General features: G+C 50.1%; 1 protein-coding gene across 5 annotated transcripts in view; it reads left to right on the top strand.

Moving 5' to 3' along the window:
• Positions 1 to 608: 608 nt before the first annotated feature.
• OTOA (otoancorin) overlaps positions 609 to 16,757 on the top strand; it is a 166,603-nt gene continuing 150,454 nt past the window's right edge. For 2 of the 5 annotated variants that reach the window (XM_074322569.1, XM_019751673.2), the window contains exons 1-9: positions 610 to 949; positions 6,879 to 6,973; positions 7,342 to 7,370; positions 7,463 to 7,493; positions 7,610 to 7,637; positions 9,121 to 9,208; positions 11,668 to 11,799; positions 13,945 to 14,180; positions 16,528 to 16,631. In XM_074322569.1, the coding sequence (XP_074178670.1) occupies positions 6,883 to 6,973; positions 7,342 to 7,370; positions 7,463 to 7,493; positions 7,610 to 7,637; positions 9,121 to 9,208; positions 11,668 to 11,799; positions 13,945 to 14,180; positions 16,528 to 16,631 (739 nt within the window). In that variant the 5' untranslated portion in view covers positions 610 to 949; positions 6,879 to 6,882. Of the gene's footprint in view, positions 950 to 6,878; positions 6,974 to 7,341; positions 7,371 to 7,462; positions 7,494 to 7,609; positions 7,638 to 9,120; positions 9,209 to 11,667; positions 11,800 to 13,944; positions 14,181 to 16,527; positions 16,632 to 16,757 lie in introns of all 5 variants that reach the window. The other 3 variants (XR_012493048.1, XM_074322570.1, XM_019751674.2) reach the window with 3 other exon arrangements.

Raw genomic sequence — 16,757 nt, 5'->3', positions numbered from 1 at the left:
CAGGTAAAATCGGAATGTCTTACACACCTGCACTTCTTAACAGTTCTGGGTAATAATTAAAAACAGATCGAATGCCCAAATGCTGTTTTCTTACTTTCTGTTCAGGAGTCTACACAATATTTGTTTTAAAGGCCTTTGGACCCCCAACACTTATCAAAGGGTAGAGTCGAGATGGTTGAGAATAAATACATCGCCGTCCTTTAAACTCAGCAGAACAGGATGGGTTTTCCTGTCCTCAATGTTACCCCCTTGCTTTTATTAATGATAAGGTGGCTGTGACCGATCATAAAGCCCTACTGGGTTTTGCATTATAAATAACTTGTTTATTATAGAAAACGTAGAAAATACAAGTGAAAAGAAGAAAATATTAATGCAAATAAACTTCACCTACCCCATAACCCTGAGGGCACCACTGTTAGTGCGTATTTTGGTATCTGCCCTTCGCTCTGCCACGCGTGCATGCACCCACACAGACACGTGTCACGCGTAAAAAATCCCAGCCATTAAATCTCCAGCGGCCACACTGTTCCAACTGTCTATAAACTTCCAAGGGTCAGTTGGAATCCGGACCCGAGTCCAGTCCCTACATTGCAGTGGGCGGGGGTGTCTTTGGAGCGCGTCCTCCTTCCTCGCTGCCATCTCGGAGGGGGGAGCCGCCGCGCGTAACTGTCTGCGCCCACCCCGCTTCCGGCCTAGAGAGGGAGCCCCCCGCGGGGCCGGGAACCCCGACAGTTGTGGGTGCCTCGGTTCCCACGGGCCCCGCAGCAGTGGGAGGACGCTTTGCGCAGGCGTGCGCTCGCTGCCCTGCCTGGTCGCCTGCGCGCACGGGCCCCGCTGGGCGGTGGGCGGTGGGCGCGCCCTGGGTGTGTCCGCGGCCCCGCCCCGCCCCGCGCCGTGCCCCGCGCGCCCTCCCACCCGCGGGCCTCAGAGCAGGAGAGCTGGCTCCCAGGTGAGGCGCGCGCGGTGGTCCTGCAGGAGGGCCCCGCGGGGCCAGGCGCAGGGGATGCGGGCTGGGCGCTCGCCGCGGGGCCTCCCCACGGAAGGGGCGCAGGGCGGGCCTGGGGCAGCGGGGACAAGGAGGAAGGAGAGGGCACAGGGCAGGTAGGGCGGCTTCAGGGCTCTCGGGCGGGGGCGTCCGTGTGTGTGTGTGTGTGTGTGTGTGTGTGTGTGTGAATGTGAATGAGATGAAACTTCCAGGAAAGGGATCCGAGCCCATTTAATACCAGCGAGGACAACTTTGTGATGAAAATATCAGCAGCCGAGACAATGGCATTAATAACGATAATGGCTGCGAGGCATTGAGTTTTTATACGTGCCCGCGCGGGGCTCGGTTCTTTCCGGAGTTTCCTTCAAAGCTCTGTGAGCAAGAAATGGGAAGACGCAGGTAAAGCAAGTGCGTTGGATACATTTATGAACTTTGAAAGTGCTTACGCAGTCTCTGTGGGGGAGAAACTACTGCCATCTCTACTGGACAGAGAGGGAAATACAAGCCCAGAGAGGTTAAGGCATTTGCCCAACAGCACACAGCTATAACGGGTCGCCCAAGTAAAGCACTGGCCACCTGCAGGCTCAGGGCTGCTGAGCAGAGAGGCTGGAGGTCAGAGCTGGTAAGCGCCTGGAATCATTCGGCTCTGGGTTTGGGACCTGGCCCTGCCACTTCGTAGCTGTGTGACCTGGGGCAGGTCACTTGGCGTCTTAGAACTCGCCTCATCTGTGAAACAGCGATCTTGGTCATATTTGCCTCACAGAGTCTACAAGGATGAAGTAAGTGCGTGTAGAGACGGGCATAACTGAGCCCCCTCTTGTTCAGCGGTTGCTGGGACTATGGTTACTAGGGAGACAGGCGGCCGTACAGGGGACCCCCTCTCTGCCAGTGGCTTGCTGGGTGACCCTGTGTGTCTACCGAACTGCTCTGTGAGGCGATGTAAACACTCAGGGCTAATGAGCAGCTGGAAGGGAGGTCCCGGTGTGTGGCACGTGGAAGGTGCTGGGTGAGGCCATTTCCTCCTGTCTCTCCCGCATCATCACGGAATCCCCAGCCTTGTGCTCTCCTGAGACTAGGAGAGAGGAAAGGGTCTCAGCATCAGGGACAGGGTTGGGACAAGAGCCTCGGCCTCCACGCCTCTGGTCCAGAAAGCGCGTTTCCTTGCAGTGCTACACCCCTTGGGAACCCGGCCCTCCCAACACTAGGGTTTGAAATAAAATGCAAATCCAGTTCAGTCACCCTGGTGTTCTGCAGGCCTGACAAATTAGCCCATTTTGCATGAATAGTAATGTGTGTGTGTGTGTGTGTGTGTGTGTAAAATCGCCAAGGTCGAATCTGCAGGCCCGTATGTGTGGATGTGTCCATGGTACAGACCTTAGCTGCAGCTGCTTTGCACAGTTAAACTCCGTGTAATTGTGAATTGTTGGTTGGTGTCTGGGATGGGGTGCCCCAGCACTGGGGGAGCCTCCCAGCATCTTTGCAAGTTTCACAGAAGACAAAATGTCTCTCCTCCATCTCCAGGGTGATCAAACGCGTCCTGGTTTGCCTGTGACTTCCCCAGTTTTAAAACCGTGGGTCTCGCTGCTCATCCAAAGGCTCGCAGTTTCTCAGGAAACTGTGTTCATTTCAGGTTTGGGGGTTATTGTTGCCGTTTTCATTTTAGGTTCCACCCAGGCAGCCCTTGCCTGGCTGACTTCCACCCACCTGCCACTGGGGGAGCCTTTTGATGGGGAAGAGCTGGGTCCCCTGGAGGAACCTATCGACCCCCTAATCACCAGCGCCTTGCTCAGGCTTTTCAGTCCTTTTGGCCAGGCTCCGAAGAGAGAGTGACCCAAAGGGCTTTTAATTAAAAACAAATTCCCGTACTGGCGATGGGCTGGGGTTTCGTTGGAACGAAGACAGAAAGCGGGCGTCTGTTTCGGTAATTGTAAACCTCTCCGTAGAGTTAATAGGGAGACTGGACTCATTTGCACAAGAAGCCTCATTGTCTGGGAAACTGGAGAGTTGTGAATGAGGCCAGTGCCCAGGGCAGCTGCCCAAAGGGAAGGGAGTTCTAAGGGCCACAGGCTCCCCAGAGCCCCAAAGACCCGAGCCCAGTAAGTTATTATGAGAGTTGAACCTGCTGTGGGGGAGGTGGGAGGGGAAGGCTTGGACGCATCTACAAAGTGCTCTGGGACTGGGTCCCCCAGCACCTGTTAGAATGCGTGCTTCAGTGTCTGGAGGGTTCAGAAATTTCAGTTGGTTTTTGCCCTGGGCAGTAAAATGAGCGTAACTGTTTCCCAAGCTGGTGGAGGAGGCCCCCGTGGGGGGGATGAAGAATCTATTTGCATAACAAACTAGACAATGCCAGAGAAATCTGGATGGAAGAATGCGGGGGTACCTCTGAAATAATCTGGAGAAACCTACGGGTGCATGATGGGGTTCCCTCCATGTTCTTGTGAAGAGGGGGTGCCGGTATTTGGGGGACTGAGTGTCGAGGGAACCGTGCCTTTCCCGGAGGTTCTCCTCCGGGTCCTCTGACCACCTGGCTCAGCCCCCTTCCCCAGTTCCTCCCCACCTCCCCAGCCCCTTTTATTCAAAACACGCAGTCTCTTTTGTTTTGCTTTTCCTTTATTAAACATTGTTTACGTAGAAAATTTCAAACACGTGCCAAAGTAGACACGAGACTGTCGTGCACCTCGCGTAGCCATCACCCAGCTTCCGTGGCCCACGTCTGGCCGTCCTTGTGTCCGTGTGTCCTGGGCCCTCACCTCCACCTGTGTCCTCCCTCCCGTGCTATTTTGCAGCATGTCCCACACACATTTCTTCTGTAAATATGTCAGGGTGTAGCTCTAATAAGGGCACAGGCACCCTTTCCCAGTAAAGGCACCGAGAGTAAGTATTTGTGGCATTGGGGAGCCCACAGTCGCCCAACACGTCGATGACTGGGCATGGCGTTGTTCCAATAAAACTTTATTTGTTGGCACTGACATAGTCAGAGTCCGTCTTGTGCTAATTAATACCCCTTCCGGGGCTCCCATCTCCCTCCAAGTCAAAGCCAAGTTGCTTACAGGGGTCTAACCCTCACCCCCCACTGCTCGTGCAATTTATCAACCATGCCAGTTGCATTCCGAACCTCAGGGCCTTTGCACTCGCCATTCCCTTTTTCGGGAACATTCTTTCCCCAGACACTCTGTGCTTTGAGTTTTGAAAATATTAGTCTGGCTTATTTGTTTCTTTAATAAACCCATGCGGAGAGCTTCCTTTGTGCCACGGATTGTTTTAGGTGATTTACTGTCATTAACGCATTTTATCTTCAGACAATACTGCTGTGTGGGTACCATTCCTAGCCCCATCTTACACGTGCGGAAACAGCACAGAGAGGTTAAGGACCTTGTGCAACATCACACAGCTTGTACATGGTAGAGAGGAGATTCACACCAGGCGGTGTGGCCACTTAGTCCATGCTTGCCCTTTCTCTTTTGAAATCAACTTTTGTGCCGCGTCATTTACAGTAGAATCAAATGCACCCATGTTAAGTGTACAGTTCGATGAGATTAGATAAATGCATGTATGTATCTGTGTAACAGCCACCACAATCAAGACAGAGAAATGTCACCCCGCAAAGTTCCCTTGTGACCGTTTTTGCAATAAGCTCCTCCCACTGTATCCCAGTAGAGTCCCAGGAAGTCCTGATTTGTTTTTTGCCACCGTAGATTATTTTGCCTATCCTAGATTTTCATATAAATGGCATCATGCAATCTGGCCTTGGGATTGGCTGATGTTGTTTGTCGTGATGATTTTGAGGTTCATCCATGTTCTTGCATAAACCAATTCATTCCTTTCCCTGTGCACCTAATGTAACTTTTTCCTCTGGGGGCTTTTAAAAAATGTGTTATTTTGAAATAATCATAGATTCCCAGAAAGTTGCAAAAGGAACAAAGGAGTGTTAGGTCCTCGTGTACTCTTGACCCAGTTTCCCCCAACGATTACATTTTGCATAACTTTACTATAGTAGCAAAACCAGGAAACTGATGTTGGTGCAACCCATAGAGTTTATTCAGATTTTGTGAGTTTTACATGCATTTACGCATGTGTAGTTTTCACGGTGTTGTCACATGTGTAGATTCATGTAACCACTCCCGCCACTGTTCCATGACCACAAGGCTCCTTTGTGCGCCCTGAATAGCCACAGTCCCCTCTCCCCGTGGCAAACACTAATCTGTGCTCTGTAACTTTATATACATGGAATCGTACAGCACGTAACCTTCACGATTGGCTTTTGTTCACTTGGCACAGTTCCCTGAGCCCCACGCATGGGATTGCGCAGCCGTCGTTTGTTCCTTTCATTGCTGAGTGGTATCCCCTGGTATGGATGGACCCCGCTGAGGTTAACCGTCCACCAACTGAAGGAGATTTGGCTGCAAACTGTCGATTCCCACAACCTTCTCCTCAGTTTCAGTTAATTTTCTAGAGTGTCTCACAGAACTAGAAACACAGGGTAACACTTACTTAACGTTTATCCTTTTATTAAAGGATACAGATGAAGAGATACACAGGGTGAGGTCTGGGAGGGTCCCGAGTGCAAGAGCTTCTGTCCCCATGGAGTTGGGGTGTGTCACCCTCTCAGTGTGTGGATGTGTCACCCACCTGGAAGCGCTCTGGACCCCCTACGATTGGGATTTTAGGGAGACTCCCCCCATGGGCAGGATCTCTTATTAACTCGACTCTCAGCCCCTCTCCCCTTCCTGGGGATGAGACCTGAACACCCCAAGCCACTAGTCATGGCTTGGTCTTTCTGGTGCCCACCCCGCCCCGCTGGAGCCCACCCAGAGTCGCCTCCTCGGAACAAGAGGTGGTCTGAGTGCTCTTAGCACCCCGGGAATTACGAAGCTTTTAGGAGCTCTGTGTCAGAGACGGAACCAGAGACCAATGTATGTATTTTTCATCGCCTCAGTTTCCCTTCTCTGTGGAATCTCGGTCTTGTGCTACCTGTTGTTCAGTGTCTGAAAACCTTTGTTCCATATATTTTGGTTGGTTTTCTAATTGTTTAAGAAAGAGATTTGTCTATTGCCGATGCCTCCATCACACCTGGATGCAAAAGTCCAACTCACTCCTCTTTTATTGGTGACTGGTATTCCATTGAATGGGTGTGCCATCTGTGTTGGATTTTTTACCTGGTGTTGGATGTTTGAGTTGTTTCCAATTTGGGGTTTCTGTGAATGGAACTGTACATGACTTTGTATGGACACATGCTTTAATTTCTCTTGGGTAAGTACCTAGGGATGGAATTCCTAGGCAATAGACTATTGTATATTTGAGTGTATAAGACCTGCCCAACAGTTTTCCAAAGCGGCTGTATCAGCAGTGTATAAGAGTGCGTGTTGCCCCACATTTTCGCCAACACTTGGTATTATCAATCTTTTTAACTTGTAGCCATTCCAGTGGGTATGTAGTAGTGTCTCATCATGGGTGAAATTTGCATGTTCTGATAACTAATGGTGTTGATAATCTTTTATGTGTTTATTGGACATTTGTATTTTTTTAATGACATTTACGTTTGTATCTTTTCTCCATTTCCCCTCATTGGGTTATCTTCTTACTAAATTGTAAGAGTTCTTTTTACATTCTGGATATAAGTCCTTGGTCAGATATAACAGAGTCCATGCTTTGAAGCACTCCTCTCTGCTCGATTGAGGGGAATGGTGGAGAGGGTAGCACTTTAAACAGGAGAGAGATGATTGCGTCTCGGATAGGGGTTCAGATGGAGCAAAGCAGGTGGAATTTTTAAAGTATTTTTTTGAAAACCTCAAGGGATTCTGGGTCTACTTACCTTTCCCTCTGTTCTTCTGGATGTTCTTACATATGTTTAAGAATCAAACCTGAATCACTTCCGTGCTTGAATTAACTGCAGGAGGATGTGTCAGGAACCTAGGACGTACGCTCTTTTCCTGTCCCTTTTTCTGAGTCATGGCGTCGCAAGTCACAGAGTTCCAAATTCCAGGCAGGGTAAGTCCCATTGGAGGAATCGTTTGTCATGGTTTCCAGACATCTTAGGGAAGTGGAGTGGGGAGGAATCAATTTAAGTATGTGATGCTCTAAAGTATTTTGGAGTGTGTGTGTGTGTGTGTGTGTGTGTGTGTGTACACACGTGCACACATGAGCACATGTGTGTAGGGTTTTTAGGATTATTCTAAAAGAGCTTTGAAACCAAGGTTTTCTCACACTGGGCACCTACAGGCGCAGATATCATTAAAATCCACTAAAAATTTCCTTCACGACTGACTTTTGGGGGCAGCTTTTTTCCTAACCCACGTTTGTAGTTTTGAAGGTCACGCAATTCAGCTCTAGTTATCCATTCAATGGCTTTCTTACAGATTTGCATCCGTTGCTGCAAAAAATGGCGGTGAGTATTTCATTTTCTTTTCATCAAAACCCCCTCGACTGGAACTGCCAGCGTTCGGATGTTACACTTGATGTTATCTCTTTGCCTTTTAGGAAGAAATAATAGAGGGAAGCTATGTGAATGGTAATGTCCCCACTTTGTCCCCACTTGCTGCCGCTCAGCGTCACACACCCAATGCGCCTGTGATGTCTGTGGAGTGATTCCTTTTTAAGTTGTCTTTTCATTTTATCCCCTTGTAGCCTTACTGGATCTCATACAGTTTCAAAGGTAACCCCCCGTGCAGGGGCGGGGCGGGGGGGCTAGATTTTTAACACAAACGCTTAATGGAGGTCTCTTAATTGTACAAAGTAACACAGACTCGTGACCAAAAATGGCACCCTAGGCACAAGGGTTGTTTAGAGCAGATACAAGTGTTCCACAAACTTGACTCCTCTCTGCTCCAGCAGGGGCTAACATTTATCGAGTGGTTGCTACGTAGCAGGTACTGTTCTAAGTGCTTTGTGCACAGAAACACATCGAATTGCATAGGTCCTGTTGTTATCCCATTGGACAGAATGGTAACACTGAGGCCCAGGGAGGGTGGATCAAGGTCACGCAGCTGGGAAGTGGTAGAGTCGGGTGCATATTCACAGCCCGGCTTCAGGGCCTTCACGGGCACGTTATGTACTGCACACGGGCCAGTGTTAGATCCTGGGGATGAGGGCACGGCACTGGGGCGTGTTGTGGAAAGACACACATTAGCAGACAATTCTCATGATGATGATATTATGAAGGAGCAGAAATGGGGGCCCTGGGGCTTCATAACGGTTCCGCCTTGTGCTAAAGTGGAAGCCCCCCATAAACATTCCTCTCCCTGAGATAGCTTCCACTGACAGTTTTGTAAATCTTCCTTCAGACTAAACACTTTTATTAGTTTATTCATTCCTTTTCTCATTCATCTGCTTATAACAAAATGACAAAAATGGGCTCAGGAAAGGCCTTGTAATTGCTTGCCGCAGGAGGCCTTAGCACGCTTCAGTTACTGTGTCGTAGCTGGAAGCCAAAGTCCAACTCACTCCCTTTGTATTGGGGACTGGTATTCCACTGAATGGGTGTGCCATCTGTGTCGGACCTTTCCCCTGGTGTTGGATGTTTGAGTTGTTTCCGATTTTAGGGCTCTTATAAATGAAACTGTGCATTTTCTGTGCATTGGGCACTGTTTGAAGCACTTGACATGTGTAAACCAATGGAATCCTCCCAATTGTTAGCTGTGTTGCGTAGAAAGGGAAACTGAGGCACAGGACCAGTCAGTAAATTGCCTGAGACCACACAATTAAGTGGTAGAGCCAGGCTGCAGACCCAGCTTTGGAGCCCACACTGTTCACAGTGCCGTTCTAGGTCTCATGGTACCCACACAGCATCTGTGTTTTAAAGTTAATTTAGTGAAGCACATCTTTCTAAGTCTATCTGTTTGGATTTAGTTGACTTAAGTGCATTGCTATGGGAATTAGAATATTGCACACAGCTCAGAAATTGGTAATTGTCTTCGGGAGAATGAGATCCAGGAAATTTCCCCCCTCTCCCCCACTCACTGTGCCATGTTAGTCTCCTCCCTCCACGCACAAAGCTTCTAGCACCCCGCCCCCCCCAGCCCCCGAGGATTCCAGCATCCTCTCCGAACTCCGGTCCCCTGGTCACTCAGCTAGTAGGGGAGCTCCTTATGGTAAGGGAGCAGTCGTTGTGACTTTGTCCCTTCTGTCTTTGGCTGAAGCTCCCACGTGTGGACGGCAGACCTGTCCCACAGAGTGCTGGCCTACCTGAACTCACAGAACGTTGCCTTCACCATCCCCAGCCTCCAGGTGTGTACCTGAGACCCACCCCTATATGTTCCTCTCTCCGTGCTCAGGGATTGCAAACTCAGGGGCCAGGTAAGTTGGAGAAGTGGGTTCGGCTTCCATCTGGTCTTCACCTCCCCAAAGAAGCCTGTTCTGTCCCGTGTTTCTTGAAACACGATACAGGCTCTTTGTCTGTCTCATTTTTCCGCCTTGGATGGAGACATGGTGTATTAGGGTACAGGCTGAGCAATTGTAGCAGAGAGACCCCAAATTACAGCAGCGCAAACTACTGAGTTTCTTTCTGTCTCACATAGTCCAGAGGGTCAGGCAGCACTATTTCAAAAGGCCGTGCAGAGGCCCAGGTTCCTTCTCTCTCATTGCTTTGTCACGCTCTAGGGAGTGCTGCCCACATGGCTGACACAGCTCCTCCATTCTCCAAGCCAAGGGAGGGGAGGGGTGGGAAAGAGGAAGTGAGGGCTGACATCTTCTCTTTTAAGGATGTGACCTGTGAGTTGCACACTTCCTTCTGCTTACCTTCCGTTGGTTCCGAGTCCCGAGTCATTTCTTACAGAGGCCATGAATCCCGCTAGGACTTGTGGGATTCTGTTGCTAAAAGGAACAGGAGAGTGGACCTTTGGGTATAATGATCAATCTCTCAGGCACGGGTCCAAGACCTGCTTTTGTTTTCTTTTAACTCTGCCATAAGGAAAGCAGTAGCACAAGCATGTTGGTAGGTGGCCATGGGTGTTTGCCTGGGGGGGGTAATAGGGCATGGTGGGGAGTGGGGAGAACTGATGGCACATGCCTCGTTAGCACGACCAGCGGCCAGCCCATGTGGTATGTCCTGTCTTTACCAGTGCACTGCGAATGGCACAGAACATTGAGGAAATACTCTCCCAATATCCAAGACCTATTATCTGACTGAGCAAAGAATTCGTGTCATGGACGAATGAAGTTCTGACATCTTTGCTGTTTCAATGTTGACATCCTTTTCAATGAAAACAAAAATATCAACCAACATTCACGTGCAAACTGCCTTCAGAGGGTTGGTTGGTCACCATTTACCAGGCTACCTGCCAGCTGGCGGCGGCAGCTGGTGGCTTCATGGCACCTGCTTTCTGTCTGCTGTCCATCAATCTGTGGCAATGTAAGAGATATTCTGCCTGATCCTTTCCTCTCTCTCAGTTTGGTTTCTCATGAGACGTACATATTTCCACCTGTTCAGTAGATATACTACCTGTCTTCCTGTCTGTACATTCATGTAGTCACTCAGTATCTGTTTCTCTGGCATTGACTTTCTGCCAGGCACAGTTCTAGACACTGGAGACTCAGAGGAGAAGAAAGCACTCATATTATCACCCATGTGAGCCTTTCATTTGAGAGGGAGAGACATTGAGTAAATAACTATTCACCTCATTCAGGACAGACAATAATGTCTGACACTTACTGACCACTTACCATGTGCTAGGGACTAGTGGAAACACTTCATACACTCATTTAACCCTCCTAGTGAATCCTACTATTGTCTCTATTTTCAGCTGGGGAAACTGAGGCCTAGAGGTAGTGTTGCCCATGTAGCAAATGAAAAAATACAGGATACCGAGTTAAATTTGACTTGCAAATGAGCAATGTATAATTTTTTCAGTATAAGTATATTCCATGCAATATTTGGGATGTACTTACGCTAAAAATTATTCATTATTCATCTGCAAGTCAAATTTAACTGGGCATCCTGTGTTTTATCCAGCAGCCCTCGTTGAGTAACTTGCCCAAGGCCACACAGCTAGTAAGTGGCAAGGTGAGGATTTGCACGTGGGCTGTCTGGTTCCACCTTTTGCTCGTGCCGTCGTGCTCTGCTGCCTTTCTAGAGCAGCTCGATTTAAGGGAGATGTAGAAAATAATTCCCCAGGTAGAAGAGGACATCTCTTTCAGGAGAGGGTGCTGGCCTCTGTTCCTAGTCCTGAAGGGGGTCATGGGGAATTTGTTTCTGCTGCCTGAATTTTTGTCCTGCACTGATAGCTTGGGGCCTGAGACGGGGTTCGAGCAGTGGCCACCAGGGGTAGTAGACTTTCTGGGCAGAGGCCAGCTGCTCTGGCCTTGAAACCTCAGTCACCTACAGGGATGGGGCAGGCCGGGGAGCAGTCGGCTGCCTGGGCGAATGTGGGCAGGCGAGTGATTATAGCCAGCCCCGAGCTGCCCCTCGCTCAGCCTGCTGGTAAATCACCAGGTAGGGACATGTGCCCAGCATTGCCATCTCCTTGTGCTTCCCAAGAGAAGTTGGAAATCTGGATTTTTGTGAGGAATCCCCTGACTTTTAAATGTTGGCAGCTAACGAAAAATTTCAGTGCCAGCGCATCCAGAGGGGCACAGGCTGCCAGCGTGTGGTCTGTGCAGGAAGTAGGCAGCCTGGCTGGGCTGCTGGCCATGGTGCTGACGGCACGCCTGTGCTGTCCTCACTGACTCTCCCAATGTCCCCTGTCCAGGCAGCCATGGAAAACCACCTGGAGCAGCGTCTGTACCAGCCCCGGAAGCTGCTGGAGGACCTGAGGGAAACAGATGCTCAGCAGTTCCGCACGGCCATGAAATGCCTCTTAGAAGACAAGAAGGAGCGCGTGGTGAGGCCTCTGGGCCCCCGGGGAGTAGGCGAAGTCCAGGGCCAGTCGGTACTGGTTGCATTGAAGCAAACTGAACCGGGTCATTTGTCTGTCTCCAAGCCCCCGGGGGCTTTGGGACCTAGATTTTTCGCACTGTCTCCAAAGTTCAAAGGCAGAGGCTTGCGATTGCTACTCTTATGGGTACTGAAAATGAGGAGCTTCCAGGAGTTTGGCTCGATAAACACCCATGAATGGTTGCTATGCACCCGGGGACACTGGATTCAGAGACAAAAGACTGTCCCCTGCCTTCATGGAGTTTACAGTCCAGAAGGGAGACAAAAACCAGAAACAGATCATTTTTACAAAATGCGGTTGGTGATGTAAGGGCAAAGCAAGGCCTCAGACCCAGAAAATCTGTGGGACCCGGAAAGGTGAAGTGTAGAGTTTTTGCAGAGACAGGTTTGTGTGCAGCAGCGTTTCCCTAAAGGAGTTAAACCACTTAAACATTTTGATAATCATAGATTTACCTTGACAGCTGTTATTACAATAGAGTGGGGACATCAAATCTGTGAGGTTGGTAGAGATGTTATGTTTCCTCTTTAAGTAAAGGGAGGTTTTTAAAAAGTTTTAAAGGAAAATATGAAGTAATAGTAAAGTCAGGAGAAAGACACGGCACAAATGAGGATGGTGGCCTGTGAACACGATGTTGGTGAATGTTTCTTGAGGGTTTACTGCGTGTCGGTTTTTGTCCTAAGGGAATGGTCGGCAAAATCTTTTTGTAAAGGGTCAGATAGTAAAGATTTGAGGCTCTGCTGGTTGCCCACGCTCAGCCAGGAAGGAAATGCTGGGTGTCAGTTCTGTGGCAGTGGAAACGAGGATGCAATTTCCCTCCACTGTTCACAGGCTCCCTAACTTCTACCCACAGGCCCCTAAGGTGCAGTCTTGCCACTACACTGTTTAGCCCCCGACGGTCAGTGACTGACGGTAGGAAACGCTCGGTCATGGTTGTGAGTGTGGGCTTGGACTCAGGTACCCTCGTCTCAGATCCCAGCTCCGTGTCCGTGTGGGCAGGTTGCGTTTCCCCTTGTGTTTTCATCACCTGCGATACTGACTTAATAACAATATAGACCATTTGGGGGAGGTTCATTAGGCACCGTACATTCGTGATTTCACTCAGGTCTTACATAAATCTAAGGGGTACTCGCTAATTTTGGCTCCATGAAAGAGGAGGAAACTGAGACATGAGAGAAGGTGAGCGACTTGCCCAAGGACACACAGATGAGAAGTGGAGGGCCTGGGAGTTGAACGTGAGAAGGTCTGACCTTTGGAGCCCTGGGCGTAACCCCTGCGTCCCACAGTCTTGGTGAGCAGTCAGTGCTCAGGAAATGTGGCTGTTATTTTGGAGGGTGAAGGACGGAGGGAGCCATCAGACTGTGACTAAACCCTGTCAACATTACTGGGTTCTGTGGTTCACAGGATTCATTCATTCATTCATTCATTCATTCATTCAAACGGGCTATTTCTCAATGTCTCCTGGGTACCAGCCATCGTACTGGGTATGTGGCTTGCGTTTCATGGACTCTCCTGGCTCAACCCCAGCTGCACATTAGAACCAGATGCCAGGACCCCACCCCAGACCAATCAAATCAGACTGTATGTGGGAGCTGGGGTCCCTCCCCAGTGACGCTGGAGTGCAGGCGGGACCAGAGCCTCAGGCTCAGAGGAAGACAGGCCTGTGGGCATCCTTAATGCGTCACGGGCTTTGGGAGCAGACGGTGGAGGGAGCGTTGACCTGGCTGAATTAGGAGGGCCTCAGAGAGGAAGGACACCGCCAATGAGGTGACCACGGAGCCTGGCCTTGAAGGATGAGTTGGAGTTTGAGTTTACTGGCGAAACGAGGTGGGGAGGGAGCTCCAGCTGGAGCAGGAGCCTGGGGGAGACTGTCATGGTGTCCCCGGCGAGCAGGACGTCGCCTGGTGGGCGTGACGCCAGTGAGGGCCGTGACTTTGTGCTGCAGGAGATGGACAGTTCTAGAGGGTTTGACCTAGCAGACGGGTGTTAAACGGGGCTCCTGAATTTTCCCACTGCGGCTAAGGATGGTCCCTCCGGGGCCTCCACATCGAGAGGCTGCCCTCAAGACCACCCTGACGTCTGTCATTGCTTTAGGAGCTGGACGACATTGTCATCGATTTGGGAGCGATTCGGAAACAAGCCTTGCAGAGCCCGGGCGTGAACCGCAGCCTGCTTCTCGTCACGCTGGAGAGGTGTTTCCAGGTGCTGAACCCGCTGGAGTGTGTGGACATCCTGGGCCGGGTGCTGAGGGGGTCCGCGGGCAGCTTGCTGCAGCCGGACATCACAGAGCGGCTGCCTCGGGACCTGGGTGAGGACGCCTTCAAGAACCTGTGAGTGGTCCCTCCTGACCCTCCCAACCCCGCTCTCCATCCCTCGTCCTCTCGCGAGAACTCAGGGAGGTGACACGGCAGAGGGGAGAAGGCAGGTGGGGAGGGTGGGGACGGGAGGTCTGGAACAGAAGCTGAAAATCGGCGGTGTTCAGAGATGGTCTGATCTGATTAAAACAGCATCTCGCAAATATCAGGCATTCTGGTACCATCCTCACAACCTTTTGTCTTATCACCATCTGGGCCGTTACTTATGTCCTGTTTTTCTTTCTAGTGACTCATTCTTTTTCCTGGATATTTATTTAAAAAGCAAATTTGATATCATTACTGTGAATGGGAAATGGGTATTCTTTGTCTTCAGTGCAGGGAGTCATAAAATTAAATACTATAATTAAAGTAAAACAACCAACAGTGTCACGAAACTCTAGCGAGATGTGCTGCTTTTCCAAGGCTCTGAGTCTGGGGTCTGTTCTCTTGGTGAAAAAGCCGAGTGCTGGAGACTCATGAGCACTAACTGAGACTTTTCCCCTGAAGGGCAGCTGGAGGGACAGAGCACCGGAAAGAGAGCACGTTTTTCTTTTTGGGGTGCTGTGCCGGGTACAGTGCGTTAGCACCAAGCCCTATATGAAATGACACTGTGTGGGGGGCACCACATTAAAGGGTTATGTCCAGAACTCGGTAGACCCCAGGCACTGGTACCACTGCCAGCTCCCAGCTTCTCGCTTTTACTAATTACGGAATTTACTTTATGGCCCTAAAAGCCCCTTTCTAAATCTGAAAATGATTTGGAAGAAAAAGACCAATGATGACAACAACTTGGGAGATTCTTTTTTTTTTGCAGCGAAAGGACTGTAGGAGAAACAGACAATGTGCTGACCTCATCCTGTCTCCAGGGTGTCCAGTTTTTGGCCAAGACGTGCTTCACACAAAACCCCTTTGCTGTGTGTGCCATTACCCTGCCCTCTTAAGTCAGCCGCTTCCCCTCCCCCATTCACCCGGGTTGTGTGGGAGTGGGAGTGGGCGTGGAGAGAAGAGGGAGTAGATTGGCCACTGCTTGTGTGATTGCAAGTGTCGGAAACCCCACTCCAACTTTTCTGAATCATGTATTCGAGTAGTTTCAGGTATAGGGCTGACTTCAGGCACAGTTGGATCCAGAAGCTCCAGTTATGCCATCAGGAATATTTTTGGCCTTTTGTCTCTCAGCTCTGCCGTCCTCTGGGTTGGCCTGGTGCTCAGGCCAGCTCTCTCCCACGAGGAGGCATAGCCAGCTCCCAGCCTACCTCCTCTGAGGCCCAGTCCAGCCGAGGCCGTCTCTCTTTCCAGCAGGGCCAAGTAAAGTCCCAGACCTGATTCTCATTGGTCCAGGCTGGGTCATGTGCCCATCCTTGAGCCAATCACCATGGTGAATGGGATCTTATATGTGGAGTGGCTTAGATATGGGTCATAGTCCCACCCAAACAACATGGACCAAGCATGGGAGAAATGTTTCTCCAAGAAAAATTGAGGTGCTATTATGAAAAGAGGGGATGAAGGCTGGGCAGTCAAAACCCACAGGCGGCCACTGCAAAAACTTCATATAGGTCCCAAATAAGAGCCTGGTGGAGGGATGGGGAAGGTTACAAGCTTTACAGATAGGAAGACAACAGAACAAGATCACATTCTCTAACTCCAGATTCTCAGTTCTCGAGTGGGGGATCCAGAATGTGCCCCCCCTTCCACTGAAGACATCCCAGTGGATGTTTCTTCTTTCGTAGATGAAGAAACTGAGGCCCAAATAGGAGACAGCATGCCAGAGGTGACCCCATGGGACTTGCCTTAATCTGAATGCAACCCAGTTTGTCCTCTTCCTACTCTGCCCTGCCATTCCTCGTCTCCTTGTGAGGATGACGTCATCAAGCCCATCCCCACTTTTCAGATGAGCAAACTGAGGCACGGAGAGGTTAAATAACTCGCCCCAAGTCAGACTACTAGGGAGTGCTAGAGCCAGCATTTTTGCAAATGGGCAAGCTTTCCCTTAAAGGATTTTTCCAGAACAGTATCTATCACCTGCTCTTTTTGAGGTGCCTACAATGTTCTCAAATTGATTGTGGTGATGGCCTGTGAATAGACTGACCACCATAGAATTGTACACTTTAAATGGGCAAATTGTGTGGCATGTGACTCATATCTCTGTGAAGCTGCTACCAAAACACAAGTGACAAGCGGTGAGGAAGCGGAGACCACTCTTGGGAAGGTATTTAACTGTGAGGGGAAGGTATTTAACTGCAAGGGGGGGCTTCGGACACCAGACGTCTTGGGGTACGTTCCTCAGGCAGCCCTCACCGGCTTGTTCCGTGTTTGTATCTTTCAGGTCTGCAGTGTTTAAGGACCTCTACGACCAAACCTCGGCCCATTCCCAGCGGGCGCTGTACTCCTGGATGACTGGGGTTCTGCAGAGATCTTCTAACGTCACTGGTGAGCCCGCGCTTTGAGGTCTTTTTTTTGGAGGGGGGGGTGTCCATCCTTAAAAAAGAGGTGCTTCAGCTCTGAATATGGGGATTTCGTTACATTGTCACTTGTGATTTTTACCTGCCCCTCCTC

Source organism: Rhinolophus sinicus, linkage group LG18 (genome assembly GCF_036562045.2).
Source record: "Rhinolophus sinicus isolate RSC01 linkage group LG18, ASM3656204v1, whole genome shotgun sequence".
Classification (NCBI taxonomy): Eukaryota; Metazoa; Chordata; class Mammalia; order Chiroptera; family Rhinolophidae; genus Rhinolophus; species Rhinolophus sinicus.
This window is presented reverse-complemented; position numbering and strand designations above follow the sequence as displayed.